Source organism: Atractosteus spatula, chromosome 26, assembly GCF_055471065.1.
Source record: "Atractosteus spatula isolate fAtrSpa1 chromosome 26, fAtrSpa1.hap1, whole genome shotgun sequence".
NCBI lineage: Eukaryota > Metazoa > Chordata > Actinopteri > Semionotiformes > Lepisosteidae > Atractosteus > Atractosteus spatula.
This window is the reverse complement of record NC_142731.1, coordinates 5,786,854-5,809,136: the sequence shown is the minus strand read 5'-3', so window position 1 is coordinate 5,809,136 and position 22,283 is coordinate 5,786,854. Positions and strand designations below refer to the sequence as shown.

The following is a 22,283-nucleotide window of genomic DNA, read 5'->3' as shown; positions in this document are numbered from 1 at the left end:
CGTGGGGCTCTCCTGCTCTTTCTGGCCGATGGGGGCTCATAGTACTCAGCAGTCGTGTTTGCAAAGCCACAGGCTGCTGTTGGACTGTGAGCAACAACTTAAAAGAGCAAAACTGCCTTCTTCTTGAGTGTCTGGATCAGGCCCTGCATGCTGCATAAAGCCAAGCCAAGTGACCAGAAACCTATCTTCTTCACATTAAGCCTGCTCGTTCCAAGACCCAGTCTGTATCATCTGGCCTCTCCTAGAGTGCCAGCTTCCATGCAAAGTCTGCTGGCCTGTGGAACCACTCTTCAGTGCAATTCGAGAGAGACACACACTGGGGAGGCCAGTATGCATTGCACACAGGCACTGTACAGCTGACCTCACCTCCCCATCCCAGAAGAAGGAATAGTTACTGAATGCAGCAAAGAAGAAAAGCAATGGCAATTAACAGAGATATAGGCTAAACATATAGACACAGGAAGTGAAAGTACTGTGTCAAGTAAATCATGCTGGGGCTACATTGTACTACATATAACTTGATTTAATACAATACCACACTGCACTTTCAATCTGTATTGTACTATACAGAATTGCAGAATGTTATACTTCTCTGCACCTGCCACATTGTGCACCTTAATGTTCGCTATTGTATTGGTCCAATTACCAGTACTGTACTTATCTTCACTACTTTGCATTCAGCATTAGGATGTGCATATCCATACAGTACTGTTTTTTGCTAGCTTGCACTGGGCCAGATGGAGCTCAGTACCCTCCTCTGTACTCAGCCATAGTCAATACACCTCCACCAGCTGCAGCTCAGCCCCTTCACTCACATGTAAAAAGTCTTCTGTGATTCTGGGAAGGTCACGTTTCAGTCAAACAGATTGTATCAAATGATTTTCTTTCAGCATCCTTGAATGCTCTCAAAATACAGCCTGCTCTCTTTCATCCAAAGCAGAACAGTACTGTTAACTGAACCCATTTCCAGCCTTTGAAGAAGTCAAATGGCAAGCTATTCAAAGTAGGAATCACATATTGTTCAGCATTTTCCACTCATCATGAATCCAGGCCTTGCTTGCATATTGTTAATATGGGTTACAAATGCAGCTAATTTCATACAGCGTTAATTCTGGGCATTATCACATTACAAAGCCACATTGTCAGACAGTGAGACTTGCCTGCTCTGATGCATTTCAATTTCACATTAGATGAATTACACAAGTGAGTTTATTAAGGATCATTCCTTGTCATGAAATTGCCTTGGAAGTGTAAGATTATTCAGGACATAAAGCGAGCTGCGGCTTATCTGCTCGTCTGCTCCGTTTTTTTTTCTTTCATTCGCTCTCTGTCTCCCCACAGTCTTTTCAGCTGCTCCTCGCTGAAGAATACGAAGCGAAATTGGATGGGGAAGGCTTTTTGCGCCAGGCTTTTGTCAGCTTTTCATTCCTGGCTCCCACAGAAAGTCTGAGTTCAAAATCTCCGTCGCTTCTTAAATTTCTCAAATTGATCTACAAGCCCAAGCCCCTTTGCGTGGTTTGTGATTTCTTCCTGGCGGGTGGGGACTATGAACTCCTGTGTGTGTATCTGAGTGTGCAAGCATGCCTTCTTTTGGCAAAGGAGGCATTCTGCTGCAAAAAGCACCACTGCAGAGCAAGCCTCTGGATCACCCTTGGACCAAACAACATTTCAAAGCTGCTCTTGACATGAAAGAAATGATGGCATCAATTAAGCAACACAGTTAAAACTGTTAGTTAGTTAGTTAAAACACTGCGAAAAAAAGTCTGAGCTGGGAGACCCAGATCACACCTGCCTGGATTATTGGCTGGAGTGAAGGGTGCCCGAACAGTGTGGATTAATTGTTGTGCAGTGGAAAAGCCATAATATCTGCAGCACAACCTGTAGTTATTCACTCTTATATCTCATTACATTAGTCACTATGGATACTAGTGAGCAGGAAGGGCTGCATCACGTCGCCATTCACACGAACTCGCGTGGTTTGTGACAACACGGCGACCATACAGTACTTTCATCAAAGTTCACAATTCTGTGTTTAATTTAGAATTTGTAAAACTTTGTGATGCCGTCAATGGATTTATTTTATTACCGAGATTTCATAACCGGTCTGAGAAATTGGGACTGAAGTTCCCCTTTAATTAACCTGTTTGTTTATTTGTCTTTAGAGAATAAATTCTCCAGTCATCCTGGTGATGGTAGAGCCAGATGACAGCAGGTGGCACCTTGCCCACCTCCCAGAGCTGGGGTGGTGGGGAGTGGGGAGCTCTCCAGCCTTACTGAGGACTCAATCATGAAACTTTCCTTTTTACAATATTACTCTAACACCGCCATTTCCTCATTGTAATATTAGCCTGTTTGAGCCACTGGCTTGCTCTGTCACTTTCTGAAGTGCTTCAGGAATGTGGGTTGGAGCAGTTGTCAAGAAAGCGTCCTCTGTCTATTGTGCAGTGTATTAACAGCTGTCAGCAGAAACAGAACAGGAATACCAATAATGGATTCATTAGCATTATTGATCTGGTGTAACTTCTCGATAGGTGTAACACAAGAGATAAGAGTGATATTTCAGGGGGAGGGGAGGGTAAAAAGCTGTGGGCAGTGATGTCACTCCAGGAATAGGCAGACGCAGCCTCGAGTTGGTGGAATGTGCCCTCTCAGGCTCCTAACACTTTTATATTCTTTAGCCATTATCACATACGCCCAGAGTGTGATCAAGTAAACAAATGTCAGTTTCTATTAATAGTACAGAAGTGGAACAGCTAGTAGTCATATAGCTTTTATGGAACAAACCCAACCGAGGTTAATTTCATGCCGAAGTTCATCCTTTGCAACCTGCATGGTGATGTAGCTTCTCACTTAAACCTCATATAACTTTTATGTCACCATACACTGTAGCCCTTTAAACCACACAAGTACACATCGGCATGCTTGTTCCTGCGCTAATCTGTTGTTGAGCACCTGGGGGGCAACAGCAGAGAGAGGGTTTATCATACCACTAGGCCACACCTGAAGGAGGCTCCACAGCCGAAACGTTGTTTCTCTTTTCCTTTCAGTGTGGAATAAACCTTTACCTGTTCCTTTGCAGCCCACGCATGCTGATCCAGCTCCCTACTTGAACTACCTCTCAGCTACTCTTTTTTCCCCTACTTAATTATTTTTTCACTTGAAACCATCAGATGCGAAGCTGATGGATTCGGTCTGTTGCCGTGTCTCTGGTGGCCAGGTGCCGAAGGATCACCCCCATCACCATAGGGCCCTATCTTTGTTTTCATCTCTCTACCTAAAGCGCGGCATCAATCCTGCAGCACCATGAAAAAGAGACCTCGATGGATCAGGTTCACTATATTTGGGCCCGTCTGCCGAACAGACAGAGAGAGAAGCTGAATGGGACAGTAAATAACCCGCAGCTGCTACTCCTGCAGGCACAGCCCCTGCTGGCTCACCAGCAAGGAGCAGCTCCTCAGGAACGATCTGGGGAGCACTGGGGTCTCCGAATGGGGTGTCCCTTGTTGCATGCGGTACAGAGCCCCAACAGAGACCACAGAAACAGTTTGCCACTGGCTCATGTCGCCCAGAAAAACTGGAAATGGGAGGGGAGGATGCTGGAGTGGCCTGTTTATTGCATATTCTACAATATCTGAAGAGGACAAGGAGAGGGAAAGGCAGGAGAAAAAAGAAAAAAGAAGGACAAGAAGTGAACCTGCTTCTGCCCATTTCTCTTTCTAGGTTTCGGGGGGGGAGGGGGTACTCACTGGTGGCGTCCATCAGACTGCGCTCCATGAGCGCGGGCAGCGTTTCGGGGACCCTGATCTTCTCCCGGTCCCTCTCCCTCTCCCTCCCGGCCGACGCCGCGGCGCCCGAGCTCCTCTGCTTGTTCTTCTGGGCTTCAATGGCTTTCAGCTTGCGGGTGTGCTTGTGTCCTTTGTAGTGGGCCTCTGCTTGGTTCTGTGTGGCAAGAAGGTTTAAAAAGCAAAAGCTCAGACACATCGCGCCCACCTAGCTTCCCATCTCACGGAGAGAACGTGCTCATCTGCGTCACCACCAGGCCACGCCTGGCCCTCCCTGCTCTCGGACATCTGATCGAGCGGCAACAGGAGTAATTAAAGTCCGAAACGAGAGAAGGCCAGTGATCCCCAGCTTGCTTGTCTCATTGCTAGCAGCTCCCTGATCTGAGAACCTCATGATGCGATTCCTTGTGTACCCAAAAAGGGTACACAAGACAGCTCTATGTCCAGTGTTGGAACGTCTGCTCCCTGAGCCAGTCGCCCTTCAGAGACCTACAGATGTTGTTAAGTGGAAAAGGGGTCATATGTCTTTAACCAACTGCATTCGTCATGTCCAGACTGTAGCTAAACAATATGATTCTGTCTCTTTCAAGCCAGACCGTTACCCAGCACACTAAAAGAGTGGGGCTCCTTGTTGTACTTGTTGGCCTTTTTTTGTACTGGCGAGATGCAGCAGTCCAGGTCTTTGTGAAGTTTTATGACACTGTAGTACAAGGCGCCGGTGTCTGGCTCCACTTCGCCTGCGGTTTCCTCTTGTTGAGAAAAACGTGGCGGACGATGGGGGTCTCTGCTCCGCAGGAGTCGCACCCCGGTGACGGGGGGCCCAGTTCACCCACGGACGCGAACAGGCGGCCATTGGCACGGAGGGGCTGCTGCCTTTGCAGTCGCGGAGCAGGGAGGACAAGCCAGAACAGAGTGCCCTGCTTTGCTTCTATTTAATAGCAGGAAGACTCGGTGACCCGAAGTGATGGTGCCATTTGCAATTTAAAGCAAAGTGATAAAAAAATAAGAGGACAGTGTTGTCACTGCTGATAAGCTTTCCCCAGCATGGAGAGCGCTCGGCTCCAGAACAGTATGTGTCCTCCGAAGGGAATTTATAACGACGCACAACGAATTGCTGATGTAAATTCTAGGGGGGATATGTCGCCTATTATCAAGACATTGGCTGGCTACATGTGATTTACATTCAGAAGCAGGGCTGCAGTCAAACAAGAAACAATACAGGACAGCCTGCCGGTGAGAGCCTGCTCATGCCTGATAAGAACCCCGACACAGACACAGGAAACTAACGGTATTATTATGTGATTGTGATGTGCAACAAGGCTGCCTCTTATCTGCATAACTACCTTTTAAAAGTGTAGTGCTGGCATGCACAATGGCAGCTCGCTCTCAAGCGTCTTCCTCAGTCAATACGTGCACCCACCCCCCTCCCATCCCCATCGCCACTGACACCTCCTGTCATTTTCAAAACACTGCTGTAGAGGCACAATTTCCCTGGCCCCCATCATCCCCAAATTACAGGCCCGAACTCACAACAACAGATAATAAAAAGCAAAATAAATAAATAAAAGGGGTCTTTCATTATCAAGTGAAAACCTTTTTAAGAGCTTCTCCATTAGTGTTCAATGGGTAATTTCTGCCATTATTCAGGCTGGTAATTGCCAGCAGACACTAAAATGTTAACAACCCAACACCCTGCACTCGGCACTTAAGTGCTGAACGACAGTCTCTCTGAACTTAGAGTCTGCAGGAGGCCGGCGCTATCAGCGGCTTCTGATAAAAGAGTCAGAAAATGGTTTGCAGTTATCGGAGATTGCCGGCACTTTACCGAGCCCTCATTTTGACAGCACTTATTCCGGTTAGGCCTTTCGTACATGCATCTGTGCCCTTGCTTCGCTAGTCGAGCCTGTCTACCCTGTCTACCCTGCTTTAGAGGGAGGAGGAAGGTGTAACGTGTGCAGCTCTGCTCCCGCTGGGATTCAGTCATGGCCGCTCACTGGCACCTTCAATTTCAGAGCCACATGGTGCTTCTGCTCTACTGACCTGTGCTTAAGCATTACATAAAAGTAAGTACAAATATTCAATATATAAATCCTAGAAGTAGTTTAAGTAGTTCACATGCTGCCGACCTGGACAGCGGTGAATTCTCCTATGCCAAAGGGCCGGGCCTCCTGCTGTGGGAGAAGCCAGTTCCAAGGGAGTGACATTGCATTCTCTAGCAGGCTCAGTACACAGAAGCCTTACTGTAACTCCTGGTGTCGTTACTCCTACCGACTTCAAATCTGGATGCGAAGGGGAAACTAGTGTCTGAATTCTAAAGTACTCGGCGCCCTTAAAAGCTTTGACAGTCAACCTAAGGGACTTGTTCAGAATCAACAATGAATCACAAACCAGAGGAGTGTGCTCCCAACAAGAGGGAACTATGGGGAAGTAAGTGCTCTGAAGAACATAAGAAAGGTTATAAATAAGTAAGGGGAGGCAATCCTGGTTCATGTACAGCAGCCTGTTTGGCTGCTAGTAACTAACTGAGTTGAAGACCTCATCTAGCCTTCTCCTGAAACAAACCAGGGTGTCAGCTTTGACAGCAAGGCCAGGCAGCTTGTTCCAGTTTGTTCTAGTTGGCATCCTGACCAGATTTCCCATTGGCCCTTACCAATCATGGCCTCCTAATAATCCCCATCTCTGAACTGGCTTCATCACTCTGCTCTTCTCCCCACTTAGAGCTGGTGTGTGGGGAGTGTACTGGCGCACTATGGCTGCCGTCGCATCATCCAGGTGGGGCTGCACACTGGTGGTGGTGGAGGGGATCCCCATGACCTGTAAAACGCTTTGAGTGGTGTGTCCAGAAAAGCGCCATATAAGTGTAAGCAATTATTATAATTACTAATTAAGTCCTTCCTGGTCTTTCAGACAGGTTGCCTTAGGATCTGAGCTCATATGCTGTGTTAATGTATTAAAAGAGAGTGCTACTGCAACAGACTGAGGTCCACCGATACATTGCTTGGCCTTCAATTCATTAGCCAGAACGTAATGGCTTTCTGCCTTATTCTATAAGCCACTGTGACAGTGACTACTAGCTACTGTAGTATAATTACTGGAACTGAAAGGAACGACTGGTCGCTTATTTCCTTCTCCGTCAAGACAGTTTCTATAGTCATCACCCCTCCCATCCCGCTAAGGCACAAATCACCCCAGAACCAGTCCTCAGTCCTGAGGCTCACACTCTGCCTGGCTGGAGACTTGTGATTCGCAACAGTGATACGCTTTCAAAACCCTGCTATCGAAGGCGACATTGGCTTTCCTTTTTCCTGAAATCAAGAGATGGCTAAGCTTGCCACTGTTAAAGCCAGACAAGCAGTAAAAAGAATTGAAGGCGGGTCTTCAAAAACCCCACTAGAAAGTAAAACAAAAGCATAGCCACGGATAATAAAACAAGTTAATTAAGAAACAACAACAAAGAAAACAACTTTAGAAAGAATAAGGATAATAGTAATCAAATGTGGCGTGATTAAGGGATGCAAGTAGTAGAAAATACGATTAAGGAACAGAATTAAGCAATAAAACCAATCTGCAATTCTGAGATTTCACTAGCTGCTTCTGCAGAGCAATTTCAAATGACTTGGGGGGGGCTGGGGGAGCAGGAATTCTTCTGGGTTTAACTGATTAACCCACTGTGAAAGATCCTCCCCAGCGGGGATCAATGCTAATAGTGCCTAAAAAGTGATTATTCGTTAGTGCTGGAGAACAGGACTGATGGTTTGATGCAAACTGTTTCATGCAGCGAAAGCGCAGGCAGGACATCTGGTGTTTTAATATGTTTGAAACATCTTTGCCAAAAGGAAGCGCTGAAGCAGAGATAAATCGCTTTTGGTGATACGGTGATGGCGCAGGGGGTGAGATGTTGTTCAGCGGGCGCTGGATGTACCTCTGGAATTGAGAGCAGCACATTTTCTGCTTTTCCTTTTTACTTCGGCAATGTTTTTCCATGGGGGTGGGTTTGCTCCAACTTTTGGACACTTTTTACAGCACAGCCATATTCCAGTATGCCCTCTCCCAAGGTAAGAGTGGTCAGGTTTTACCGCAATATGAATTCCTTCACGTACATTTCCTTCAGTGTCAGGCCCTGGGTTGTGCACAAATCAACCCGATACTGTTGTTTTCGTGCATGCTCTGTTTTGTGTTGGGCATTTTGTCATCCATACGTGAAACTTACAAAAAAGCAATTACAACTCGTGGTCAAGGAGGGGTGCTGTTAGTTATGGAAAAAATCCCATTGTAATTTAAATCCCTTATCTCAGAAATCCCTCCTCTATGTCACAGGCTGCAGAACCTAATCACAAAGGTGACTCTGTGATGGCTCTGTCAGTCCTCTGTTCTTGCAGTGCAAAACTGTTTCGAGATTTAGTTTTTTCATCATCTTTCCTGGAGTGGAGTAGTGTAGGAGCATGGGGAGCTGATGAGGGATTAATTATTTTCCCTTCTGAAATTAGCAGCTTTTGCATTCAGCAAAAATAATTAGCATCTCAATATTTTATAAAAAGAAACACTTAGTCCTCTCGACTTGTAGGCTGAAATTTGTATGGCAGAGTCCTTGCACCCTGCCTGATTCTTACAACTGCAGAAACATAAGCAAACTCTATCAAGGCTCTAATAACCCAAACTTCAATTTTCTGAAGCACTAATTTTTTATTTTTTAATTTATGTCATTAAACAGGTGTCACATCGGTGAAATATGGTCTCTCTGCTCACCTGTGATAAAAATGACCTCCAGTTTCATTTCGAGGAAAGCCTCATTAGAATTCCCCAACTTTCACTCTGTCATATAAATGCAAATAAGCAATAAAATAAACTCCCGATACAAATAAGAGTAAAATGAATTGAATTAGTGAAAAAAGAAAAAGCAATTTCAGACCGGTTCACTGACAGCCTGTCTAATAGAAAAGATGAAGGGGACGCAAGAAGACAGCGTTATGAAAGAGAATCGTATCGATTGTTAATTAGTTCAAAGGTAGTGACACAAGGCTTTAATAATCTCGTGCTCATTCTGCTTTTCATTACTCGTATGCACACGCTCTGCCTCAATCACACTGCTCAGATGATTGATGATTTGCTTCTGATTTTTCATGGGGGTAATAAAACCGAGGAATGGAGTAGTTACAACACAAAGCCAGGAGGGGGTACTGTGTGTTGTACTGTATGATACTGGGATTAACTATTCGGTATTGCAAAGAGGACAGACCAAATGAATGGGCTTTCAGGTTTATAAAAATAACAAGCCTAACAGAATTTCTGTTTGCAAAAAACAAAGAGGAATTTAGCTCTTTGGATCCAGATTAAACGCATTTTCAGATCAGTACTAATTATGTAGATCCATTGAATTGCAGTAACACATTGGCTTTTAAAAGACATGATTTTAAGAGGTTGTACTACAGGAATGTTGAATAAATACAGAATATAATTTAAAACATGTTTTTCTTTTCCAGGCATAATATATTAGGTATTTGAGGATATGGTCTTAAAACTGATTAAAGGATTACTTAGCATTTTTAAATCAGCTTTTAAATATGATCTTTCTAGATTTACCATGCAAAAAAAAATGCTGTAATACTCTGGACTTCATGGGGATGTAATAACTTTGCCTGGTGTAAGTATACAAATGTTTATATAATAAATAATACACAACAATGCAGAAGTCTATCTAGCCAAACTAAAGAAACCCAAATTAGAAGCATAGGTGAAGTGATACACTGTCAGGGATTTTAAACACACTTTTTTCAGTCATTGCCTTGCCTAACAGATGCTGCTAATTTCAGGAGAAAAAAATCTGTTTTTCTCCACAGGATTGTTATGACAGCATAATGATAAATTTCATCATCCGTCTTAAAATATGCCCGTATCACTGAGCTGATAACTGTAATTCGTTTTTCTGTATTAAGATGGAGGATCTAAATCTCCAGATGTTTCAGCTTCTCAGCCTGCTCGCTCTCTTTTTCTTTTTTCTCAGTTCTTCCCCTCTTTCTTTGGAGATACACTGAGAGCGGTTCTCTCCAGGGGGACCTGTGCCCGAATCTCTGGGAAGGAGTTCTGCCAGAGCACACCACAGCTTCTGCTTTTCTGTGATAAGTGGACTCTCCAGGCCCCTTTCTACCTCCCCCCCTCCTCCTCCACAGAAAAAGAGGAGACAGAAAGGCTCCTGGTTTCTTTTGATAGGCAACACAACCCGATCCTGTTTTTGGGGTGCTGACAGCCTTTTGGGAGCCTCTCTGGAGTGACGTAAGCCACACACTTGGGCACTCTTTATTGCCTTTCTTCCAGTGAGGCCCTACGACACAGAACAGCTACCAGCTCACTGAGCGGCCCCTGTTATTAGGTCTGACGTTGTCTTGAACAGATTTCTGTCTACACTTCTGTACTGCCAGACTTGCTTGCCAGAGAGGGAGGCTACAAAGCCAATCTCCTCACAGACCCACAAGAATGTAGGAAGTCCAGCCACTTTCCTCAGGGCTCAGTAGACAGTGCCGTACAGTGTGTCTCTGAGAGGTGGGGACTGGAGTACCTGGACAGAACCTATGGAAGTACAGGAGAGACCACGTTAACTCACTCCTGTGAATTTACAAGTACATCTTAACTGCAAAGATTATTATTTAACCTAGAAGAGGTATCACAAACAACTGCAAAGGGAACTTAAGTAACAGCCATTTATTCAACCCTATAAATTCGGAACTCAGCTAAGGTCACCAGTGGTAGAGCATGTGTTTGAGAAGTTATTGGCCATTCCAAAGGGCTGTGCCTGGGATAACATGTAAGGACAAGGGAACTGCATCAATCCCTCATGAGTCAGTCTAGAAGGTCTCCCAGGAGGCTCCGAGACCGCAATCTGCACCCCTTCCTTTACATTTCCACCTAATCATTTGCTGTTCATTAACAGTCTGTCTCAACCTGCTGGGATGACCTCTCCTCAGTCCACACTTCGGATGGGCTGTGAACGCGCCTCTCCAATTCGAGACGTCACTTGACACTGAGCAGAGAGCTAGAAAGGTGCAGGCCATGGCTTGATTAGAGGCAGGGCGCAGGGGAAAGATGCACACGGAGATGAAGGCGGAGAGATGAAACAGAGCGATAATGAAAGACGGAAAGCGAGAAAACGGGCTCAGCTAGACACTGACCGTGGAGTTGAACCGCAGATGGCAGATGTTGCAGGAGATGATCTGTTTCTTCTTGAGGGGCTGGGGCACCCCAAATGTGTGGTTGATCACAGCTTTCTGCACGGGGTCCATCTGCAGGAGACAGAGGCATGGGATAACCATTCACTTCCTAGACCCAACAGTACACAATTCTCAGAAGACCCCTGGTGTAATGCTGCATTTTTTAAATTAACATCTTTCTATTTGGATAAATGCAGAGTGATATGGTCACCCTAAATATTACCTTTGCCTCCACATCTAGCTCAGCCAACGATTCAGTCAAATACGAGTGCAGCCATGAGACTTACTGCACCAGATGTGGGCTTATACCATGTACTGTACAAGAGCTCACCGTCTGTAACTTGGATCAAAAAACTGTGGAACGGGAGGCTCATCATTACTGCCCTCAGACACACAATCCCTCTACAGCAGTAAGCATTTGGGAAGGAAAGTCACAGACAAAGAAAGATCTGGACAGGTTTAAAACTGACAGTGGCGTATTATGATCACGTTGGCGGTGAAAGGTACTGTTTACATTACTCTTTATAAACTTTTGTCTGGAAGGGTTCATATGCTCCAAGACATATAAATAAGTATGTTTGGTTTCTTATAAAGATCCCCAAATCATTTTAAAATGGTTTGATCTTTTTCCAAATTTAAGCATTTTGGAAGATAATTTATAAATGCAAAGCCTGTCGTTTTGTAAGTCGAACACACTTCCAGACAAGATCAAAACTCTGCCACTGAACAGCACCTTGACATGGTCATCCCTCCAGTGGCTAGGCAAACAGAGGTGAAGCATTTCCATCTTGTTATACATACATATCAGTAATATCTATATTGGCATATAAACCCTTTAATGGGAGCAGGTATGACTTTGGCACAGCATATTAAATATACCGTAAAAATACTAACACTCAGTAATTCTGAAATGCAACACAGTGTATACTCACTAGAGCAGAAGCCAGTTACTGACACATACTTTAATATTTCAACAAAATGCAAAGTGACACAGTTATGTTGGTGACTGACCACAGCTTGCAATAGGGGCAATAATGTATACTGCATGCTTCTGAGAGCTGAAAAAGTTGAAAAAAAGAAAGGTTAATGTGATGTTTTGGTGCTTGCGTTTCGATATAGAGGTTTCTGTGAGGAAGCAGTCACATCGAGAGAGCTGTCTAGTAAAGGTTTAGTTTTTGTTTTGTAAGTGAAGTCATTCTCACTTGCAACCGTACAACACAAGACCAGATATTCAGCAACATCACGTTCTGACTTGGGCGGTTTTTGGAATATGAAGTTGTTGACATGGGCGTATTGCAATATGTGCTAGACTGCTTTTAATAAATTTGTAATTGCCCAACATTTTATCTTGTAGCTAACCAGTTGGGAGGCTCCTGTTATCTCAGACTTAGCTCTCTGGCCCCTAACAGAGCCTGGCAGGAGAATTAACACCAACAGGAGAAGGGGGCTCTCGCTGATGTCATGCACGTTCCAAGAGAGAAGCCGATTGCCAGATGTGCCTGATTATTAAAACCACTCTACCCTCATCATCATTCTGGCAATTGTGTGCCTTTGAGAATCACATCCAGTTGTTTAAGTATTAACTAGGCCACAGGGCTTACTCTGCTATCCGAGCAAAATATTTTTTTGGCTTTATTGAGCCTCTCGGTAGCCTGTTTATTTTTTTAAAGTAGAATATGAGCTGTTTTCCTACAGGAGGCCCACTGTTTCTGTATTACTGTTTTAACGCGTTCTTTGCATTCGACAGTCCAAGCTTCCAATGTCTCTCTCAAACCCGCCGCGTCCGCCAGCTCAACAATGAGGAAGAAAGTAAAAGCATTTACATCTTGGGAAAAAAAAAACAACTAAATCGATGGATCCTACATGGACAATGTTTCTGCCTGCATCTGCCATAGGCTTGATGTAAAATCCCAATTACAGCGCAGCAGCCTGTAATCAAGTGTACTAATCCCGAGAGATCATTGCGAACCCCAGGAGATCAGCATGAATAAGAATTCCAATGCACTTGTACATATGACAATAAACTCCTCTACTGCTACTACTAATCATGGCTGGGTCTTCATGTCAGCTCTCCAGCTCGTGGGCATCCGTGTCCTTATGCATTAAGCAACGGATGCTAAAACAGAGACAGGTTTCCTCTGCATCAGGGGTCCTCGAGCTTGTCCTTCGTCCGCGGCCGCCAGATCGACGTCTCTGCGCCGCGGGAGCGAGACAGAGCTCCAGCAGAACGGGTCCTCCCCGGCACGGGCCCCCCAACCCCCCCCTCTCTGGGGCCCCCCGAGGGCAGTCACTCCCTCCCAGCTGTAAATAAGCGCCGCTAATCAACTCCTGCCGCAGCTCTGGGCTCCCCTCTGCGATCTTCATTTAAACAGGAGCCTGCCGATCTGTTCTAGTGAGCGCTGCGGGAGACCGATTGGGCGCCGCGACACAACGCAGGCCTGCCCAGAGCTGTGAGAAAATGAAGTGCCGGGACTTTTCTTTAAAAAAAACCCAAACAAAACACTTATTTCTGTTACGGCACAAGATCATCTATCTGAGATGACTTCTTCGTTTGGGGTTTAATTTCGCTGCACAGCTGGGGGCTACAACCCTCCATCACTGCCTCCCGTCTGCGATCCTCCGTCCTCCTCTCCGCCAGACGCGCGGCTCAGGAGCAGAACTCAGACCTGCTGTCGAAAATCGGCGCGCGTCACTGGCGGCATTCTTCTTTCTTTCATCTGCCACTCTCGATGGCGGCTCCCTGGCTGCGTTGACATCAGCCTCACTCGTTTGAGAATTGGGAGCAACAGGAGCTCGCTGGCTGAACGAGGCCCGTCCTCTTCCAGGGCCTGTGCATCGGGCCCCGGCATTTGCACCAGTGTTTAATAAGAACCCAGCGTCTTTGGGGAAACTGTGCACAATTGTTTGTTTTAGAAGCGGAGAATGCAGCCTTTGTCCGGCTGCAGCCAGGCTTTGCAGTCCTATAAATGAGGCCGTTGTCTCCCGCCAAGCTGGCCGCCGAGGGGAATTATCTGATCACGGCACCCCCCCCCACTTCCATGCGGTCGGGGCTTTGAGGGGATGGTTGTGTTTCTTGGAGGGGGGAGTGGGGCTGGGGGGGGGGGGCAGCTATTTAGTTACGGAGACAGGTGCATTCATCTCACAGGCACGGCACACGCCAGAACAACACAGTCATTATCAGGCTTGCGGAGCCCAGACCAGAGGTAAAGGCAGTGGCGATGCCAGGTGATTAATGGCACATCTGTTTGTGCTATGCAGCTTTATTTACCTACCCAGCATTTTAATGAATGGCAAACTGGGAAGGCAGAGCTGAGGGCCCGACAAGAGTCAGATACCCCTTTGCAGAATACAAAGGCAGGCGCTGGGCCCCTCCTTAAGGCCATGGAAACACTGTGAGGACTCCTAATTACAGGCACCTGCCACAGCAGGACTGCAGGGTTAATTTACCTAGCGTGCTGCGCATGAAGTGCTCTCCAATGCACTTAACAGCCTGAGCATGACGCCAATTAATGTCCACATTCTGTGCCCTGCTCTCTCTCCATTTTTAGCTCTTCCTTTTTCTGTGCCTCTCTACCTCTTTCTATCTCTCTCTCCTCTCTTTTCCCCCTCTCGCTCTCCCTCCTCTCTCATCTCTCATCTCTCGACTGCCAACAAAGGCCATCGGGAGATGGCAGAGCCAGGCTTCAGAAGAAACTGCTGAAACCACTCATTTATCTTTCGCCTGTTTTACAGGTCTTGAGACCAAGGAGAACTATGTCTAAAAGTGTTTTATGCACCTTGAAAAGTGCTGTGATGGGCTACTTGGTCTTGTAGGCTGACGATTTTCGATTTCTGAAAATCTTTTTCATTACATGGGTATATCTTCCATACTACTTGCTTCTTACCACTGTTCGCACTCTCAGAGTTGAGGGAGTTCCTATTTCACCAGCGGGATGGGGCGAACCCAGCTGGGCCCTGCCAGTTGTGAGCCTCTGCTTGGGGAGCCCAGACATCGCTGAAAGGCGTCAACACAGACGCAAAGACTTCTGCAACATCTGGGAGACAGGGCTCACCTTATCCTCTGAGTAAACACCTCAACTAGTTTCGGAGCCCCCCTTCTGTGAGGAGTGTAAGGACTCAGGGAGTTGCTAGGCATAGACTGACTGAATCAAGCCCATCCGTGGTCTGTCAATAGTGCTAACTAGAGGTTCCAGCTGACTAATGAAAGGCCCCAGTTTTAACTGGAGACCTTCAGGTTATAGGGATTAACCTGCATTCTGAGTGAGCACCTTTACTGAGTGAACCTCTGGGAAGTTCTTTTTTGCTGAAATGAGGACCACCCCTCTACACTACTATGACAGTTCTTATGGTGCTGCCGTACAGTATTAGCTATCTAGAAAAAAAACTACACTGTCAATGAGCTATTGCATCAAAAATAGTTTAAATGGATTGTTACATTGGTAATTTTAGGCAACAACAGGTGTCAGATTCTTGTGTATATCTTTCTCTAATAGACCTACAGCACATATGATCATACACTACAGTTAGGCAATAAGGAGATATCCTTACAAGGAGTTTTTGTTCAATCCATGCTCTCCATTTCTCAATTTTCTAACTATTTAATTAAGTGCACTACTTCTATCCAGGCTCTGAAGTTTACTGTAAGTAAGTGTATTCGTAATGATATGAATGTTGAGGTAATCAAGCATAAGGCCATCAAAAAATCCTTTGCATATCTGAGAAACTATTTAGATGAATTGTCTGATTAAAATAAGTCACGTTGGAAGAAAAACCAGAAGACACTGGGCCCTCCAGGAACTGTTTGAGACGTACACAAAAGCGAGGGAATTTGTTTTTGCTGTTAAGTGATTGGATTCTTTTCATTCTTTTACAAAATTGATTAAAACAAGAAATGAGGCACAAAATCAATGTAAAAACTCTAGATGGCTAGAACATCGCACACGGATAGACACCGTGCCTCTGTGCTAAAAGAAGATTTGTTCAGACTTCCAAAGATAGTGCATGACAGCTTTCTCCTCCTACCAGGCCAGCACGCTGAAAAGGCTTAATTAACTGATGAATCAGTTCCCCTTGAATTCGCTTTTAGATTATGTGCTTGGCAGAGGGAGCACATGTCTCCCCTCATGATAAGTCTTGTCAGTGCCCAGTTAAGAAAGCAAGGAGCATGCCTGCAGAAAACATGACACACTGGCAGAAAACATGGAGTGATTTGGAAAAAAAAGTCGCAATCCCATGATATTGCAAGCTGCACAGCTTCGCAGACTGCTCCGCGGCAGAAGACAGACGGCCTGTGTGAACACAGGAAATAAACAGCTCAAATCATGCTACAGTACACAGCCTCGACACAGAGGTGATAGGTATGTAACAACACCAGGCAGAAAAGGCAGCAGACTCCAACATTGCAGAGTGTGGCAGCTTGACATTGTGCATTATGGAGGAGCTGTCACAGTCTAGCAGTATTTCTATTGCGGGAAGTGGCACTCATTTGAGTTTGGACTTTTAACGCTTATTTGACAGGACTCTGGAAAAAGGAAACTAAGGTCAAATGGGCTTTCAAGCACTGTGGCAGGGCTGGCCAGCCCTTGTCCTGGAAATCCACAATTTGGCGGGCTGCATGGTTCCATCTTGAATCACAACCCATGGAACACTTTCGTTTTGACCACTGAAGGAGCTGACACTCCTGCCAGAACCCCGCGTCCTTCTTTCAGTCCAGCTCCGGAGAAAAACTGACCTGATGCCTGAAATTGCCTCTGAATCACTGAGAAACAAGCAGTAAAAGTAAGAAAGTGAGACCAATATCTTGCTTAAAGTCACACAGTTTAGAGAGCAGTTCACAGTTTCAAGTACAGTTTTTCCAAGTCTAATCCCCTATACAGCATGACTTCAATTATGGAACACCTTTGACCTGCTAATCCTTCTTAACAAGTTTGTATTTGCAGTACCATTTCATTTAGCACCACCCCTTTACTGCACAACTCTAGTCAGGTCTATCAGACTTCTCTTTTATTCATTCTGAGGGCATGTTACTGGGAAACAAGGGCAAATATCACTCATGTGAATAGCGAGGATTTTCATTAAGGTTTGCTTTTTAACTATAAGCTGTATCAATTAAGGAATTAAAGACGAATCATACACAATATGGGTCACAGACAATACAACATAGAAACAATTCACAAAAGGTGTATGCACACATTATTCATGACATATGACAGGTAGTGTACAGACATTTACAGAACTATTAACATTGAACTTAGAAAGACGTGCACAGCATGCATGTTGTGGTACTCACCGTGTTGAAGTTGGGGAAGAGGCTGAGAGGGGAAGAGCTGTTGAGCCTGAAGGGGAGGAAGTGTTTAAGGTCCAGCTGGGGCTGCAGGGGGCGTCCTGGGACAGACAGGGAGGCCAGCAGTGGGCTGCTCTGAGCAGGGCTACCTGCATGAACCAGCAAACACACACCATGAGTAACCCTCCTTGCCAGTCCTCAGCGGCAGTTAGGATTTAATGATGTGCAAACTCGGGCAAGGTACCGTGCTTTAAGAATGCTCTTGTAATGATCTGCACCGTTCAATTGTAATTGGTAAAATATCAAAAACATAGAAAAGCGTGAAAGAGTTGAATGTCTGAAGAAGATTTTACATATCACTCCCATCTGCCAGTTATTCCATGCCGTTGTCTGCATGTACAGTAGTAGGGTACATCAGCCCTGACTCTCTCCTGATCTGTCCTTGCCACCAGCACAAATGACTCACGGCTTATTGTCAATCAGTATAAAACCACGACTTTCATTGTCAGTGATCAGAAAGTTGGGATGTGCTTCCTCTCTACAAAATGTCTCACTGAGCTGTGAACTCTTTTCAGCGACTCACTGCTGAAACGCTTAGCCAACATGGCACATGATCCCAGCAAGAAGGGCTAGAGAGAACTGCATATATCAGGGGGCACTTGAAATAGAGAGGAAAGTGTCCACACAAACCACCAGGACGCGCATGCTTGCTCACTCCATATGGAAGGACAGCTGAGAAACTGGGCTGGGCTGCCTTCAGTTTGAGCTTTGGCTGCTGTGCTGACGGACCATCTTCGGAAGTGCAAATGGGAACTGAGAGCTATTGGGCATCAACGTGCAGCTGACTCCCTCGGTCACCTCCAAACTCCTGTGTGCAGTACCAAGGACAGCGTCACAGCCTGTCGCTCAAGGCTGTGCAGAGACACCCTGCTATCATTATTCATCCTCACCAAACCTCTGTGGGGGCTGACGCACACATACTGTACACGGCTTTGTCATCTTTCCCCTGCTGGGGATGAGCGCGCCCGCGGGGAGCTGATTTCTTTCCAGCAGGACACAGCTTTCATGTGCACTGCTGAATTTAACAGACACAGTCCACTGTCCGGTCCCGGGGCTAATATGGGTATTTTTTCTTTTAATTCCCATGACGCATTGTAATGGGCATGTTGGCACTGGACTGCTGGACAATAATTCAAGAGTCCTCACTTTACAGAAGCAATAAAAATAAGCACTACAGAAACATCTGGATCCCACCTGCAACACGGGCCTCTTATGTCTCAACTGTTTTTGAGCCGCTGAGTACAGATTTCTAGATTTCAGGTTTCTAACATTATACCAACAGCCTTAAAAACCTTAAAAACTTTATACAGTATTTCTGCACTTGATCAAATTACCAGAATTACAAGGATTTACAAAACAAACGTTAAACATACAACTTATGTCTTACTGGCTGAACAGACCCTACTAATGTATCACGACAGGAAAATCACGTCATGGTCTGCTGGTCAATGCATCTACTTTAATCCTCTATTCCAGTCGTCTTTTTTTGTACATTACTCTACCACCTAATTCCTGAGCCACACTTTCTCACCAAAAGAGCTGGGGAGCCACAGTACAATGTGTTCTAAAAACGCTGCTTCCTCAATTTGCCACTTGAGGAAGCAGACTTCTTGCTTGGCCACCAGCACTGAGATGTCTTCACAGAACCTGTTTTTGTTTGCCATTATGGGTCCTTAGAACAGTGCAGAGCAGGAAATGACAACAGGGCTTTGACACAGAACCACTGCAGCAGACATGAAAAGAGAGTTGATACATATACTTATCCTTAAATAGAGGCCAGGGAACTCAATTTCAATGCATAACGCACCACCCAAAAATCATTTAACTTCAGATTAACGTTCCTCAATTTACAAGGATCATTAAGCAAAGCCAGGGATGCTCCATGTTGCTCGTGGCTCCGTCTTGCCAGTGCTGCAGCAACTGTCAAGACTAACACATGGAGCCACTTTGAGTAAATCTATAAGTCCGACGTGAGGCTGTTTCCTTGATGCACGCCCTGGGCAGCTGTATTGATGGAGCCATCCACCTTTTTCAGTATCTGCCTGCAGAGCTGAGCGAGAGTTTAATGGGATCTCAAGTCTACGGCTCCCTTGGCGACTGCATTAAAGAGGAAACCTGCCAATGATCCCCGCTCAAGATAAAGACGCCACAGGACTGTGTGCACTGTGCACTGCAGCCCCCATATGGCTGCACTTGAAATAGCCAGGCAAATCTTTGCACAAGGTTTGCAGTAATGTCACTTTCTTTTTTTTATAAACTGTGTTTTCTCAAGGATAACTATGCAAAAGAGAGAGCCCCAGTCATAATTAATTGATCAGACTTTATGAACTGATACCGTATGTGGCACAACAAGCACAGAAAAAGCAGATGCACACAAAAAAGCAGCTTTATTGTGCATGATGCAGGGTCTGATGCAGATGCTCATGCAGCACATTTGTAGCTGACCGATCCGGCACAGTGTCAAACACAAACCTAGCTCGTAGATGCACAAGACATTGTGGAGTTGCAATATAATCAGGAGGAAGTATTTTTAAGTATGCGTGTCTTAAAGAGAGTTTAAATGTCACTTTGACAAAGCAGGACAACACTTGGAGAGCGTGGGCAGGACCCACTTACGGGGAGCTGGAGGAGTTGGCCGTGTCATTCCTCAACCTTGCCCGGAGCAGAGAGCTGCACAAAGGACATGGTTCTGTCGGCCACTGCTGCTCGCAGCACCGCGCGGCTCGGAGTGCACCATCGACAATGCACCAGGACCATCTGTCAGGAGCACGCTTCTCCTGCAAGCCCAAAGGTGATTTTCTCTTTGCCATTCGTGGGGCTGAAACACCATTATTCATTTCCTCGCCCTGACAGTACGGCATCCAGAGGGGATGAGAGAGCTTGGATTGGGCTGGCCCCATCCGCACACCTGCACCGTTTGCAGCCCATTAACAATCCTGGCCTCCTGGATCCCAGGCTGGGAGGCAGTGCGGGACTGAATTCATCAAAAAGAAGGGATGGCTGCGGCATTTTATTGGTTACTGATGTGGCAAACCCCACCCCACAGACCATCTCCTTCACTGACCTGCTGAAGTCCCAGAACACCTTCACTTACCAGTAAGCAGGCTGCCAAAAAGACTCCCTTTGACACTTGCAAACGCCCCTAAGATTTACACAGAATGCTACAGTAAGTGAAGGGGAGAAGAGCAGGGCGATGTGGAAAAGGCACATGTCTTCATAGCAAGACAGTAGGGTTTGGGCATAGCCCACAACCAGAGATTCAGCCTGTTTTTGATCTGCACTGGGGATCCTCTTTTGAACGGCACACAAGCTTTATTGTCCTCAAACTATGAGCCCACCTCTCGCTTATCAAAATGACAAACCCCCACTCAAAACAGTATTTTGGTGAAAAATCATTTAAGTGTGCCCGAGGGCCTTTATCCTCTGTCCCTACAGTAAATCTGTGCAGATCATTTACAAATACCGCTCTGTAGAAGTATTTCAACAGGAAAACAAATTGTGGTCACAAACATTAAGCACTAGCCTTGGGATCACCGATAGCTATTTTTCAGACAAACAAGTCAAAGAGCACAGCTCATCTCACTGCCACGAAGCCAGCCTGTAAGGTTGCAAGCACAACAGTTGCTACTTAATTGGAAAAAAATATGAAATTAACTACATATTGGCTTTCCTCTTCCCCATGCATGAAGACACCCTGAAGAGCTGCCTGGTGATTCTGACTGGATCGAATGCAGTCGAGAAAGGGCCCGTCTTGCTCCCCCCCATTGGCCCGCGAGCGAGAGCTAACCTCTTTCCATCACATTGCGTGAGTTTCTCTTCGTAAGGGATCAGTCCTTGAGCCACGCGCGCCTGCGAGCTCTGATTAGTTCAGCACAGTCGACTTCTTCCAGAAGGAGAAAGGGCGGGGGTTGGGGATGCACGCATTTACAGAAATAAAACTGCAATCATAATAAGTTATTATCTTGCATATATGATATTGTAATATATAGATATGCCATATACAATTATTAATTATATTATTACATTAAAAATATCTTACAAAAGGTTCTATTTCTGAGGATGACCAGAGACTGGGCTGAAACGCTGAGAAAGGGAAAGGCACAGTGCTTCTCACTGCTTCCCTGGGACTGGATATGACAAGGTTAGCAACGCAGACGCCAAGCCCTCCTGGGATCTAGCGAGCCGGACTTTTATTTGAAGTAATGACACTCTTGGGAGAATAATGGGCTAGTTGGGGGGGGAAGGTTACTGTGAGTGAATTAATTTCAATAACACAGTGTACCAGATGAACATGACGTCAGACATCAGGTGGCTATTTTTGTCGAACGTTCTGCTAGATTTCTGCTGCAAGACAACTGTGGCGTTGTGGAGTTCGTAGTCATTTTGTCGATTAATGCCCAGATCCCCTTCTTCCCCCTCCAATACTCCGGCCTCACATTGCTGATGACTAGAAAAGCTTTGGATCTCTCTACTCCCGGGATACCAGGAACATACTGTGCCTCCACAAATCTCAGGGCTAACCAGGCAGAAAGGACAATCCTGGGTTTACGCGTCAATGCTGAGCCTCTTTCTTCCTCCCAGGCCAGAGAATCTGAAACCAGGACCTCTGCCCATCACAAGAGCGAGACTGGGAATTGTGCTGTAACTTCGGAATGCCCTTCCAAAGACCATAAAAGAGAGAGTCCCTCTTGCGTCTTTAAATTAATTCCACCTTAAAGCACAGTTCTAATGACATGGCCTTATATCACACAGGTGCTTCGGGCTGACTGTGAGCTAATGAGCTTAGAGGTCTCCTTGTGAGTTGAATTCTAGTTGCAGTTTTCCATTCTTGCTCTTCTGTTGCACAGCACTCAGAGGTTCCAATGAAAGACTGTAGAATAATGCAGGTATCTCAATGACATCCCTTATGGCAGTATCTTTCTAACAAGTGGAAGATCAGAACTGAAGATCCCAAAA

General features: G+C 45.7%; 1 protein-coding gene across 1 annotated transcript in view; it reads right to left on the bottom strand.

The window, feature by feature from the left end:
- The window catches only part of znf385c (zinc finger protein 385C), a 172,474-nt gene that overhangs the window by 7,256 nt on the left and 142,935 nt on the right, over positions 1-22,283 (bottom strand). The window contains exons 3-5 of the mRNA XM_088906492.1: positions 17,274-17,416; positions 10,946-11,056; positions 3,747-3,939 (exon numbers count right to left, since the gene is read on the bottom strand). Coding sequence (XP_088762618.1) covers positions 3,747-3,939; positions 10,946-11,056; positions 17,274-17,416 — 447 coding nt within the window. The remainder of the gene's footprint in view (positions 1-3,746; positions 3,940-10,945; positions 11,057-17,273; positions 17,417-22,283) is intronic.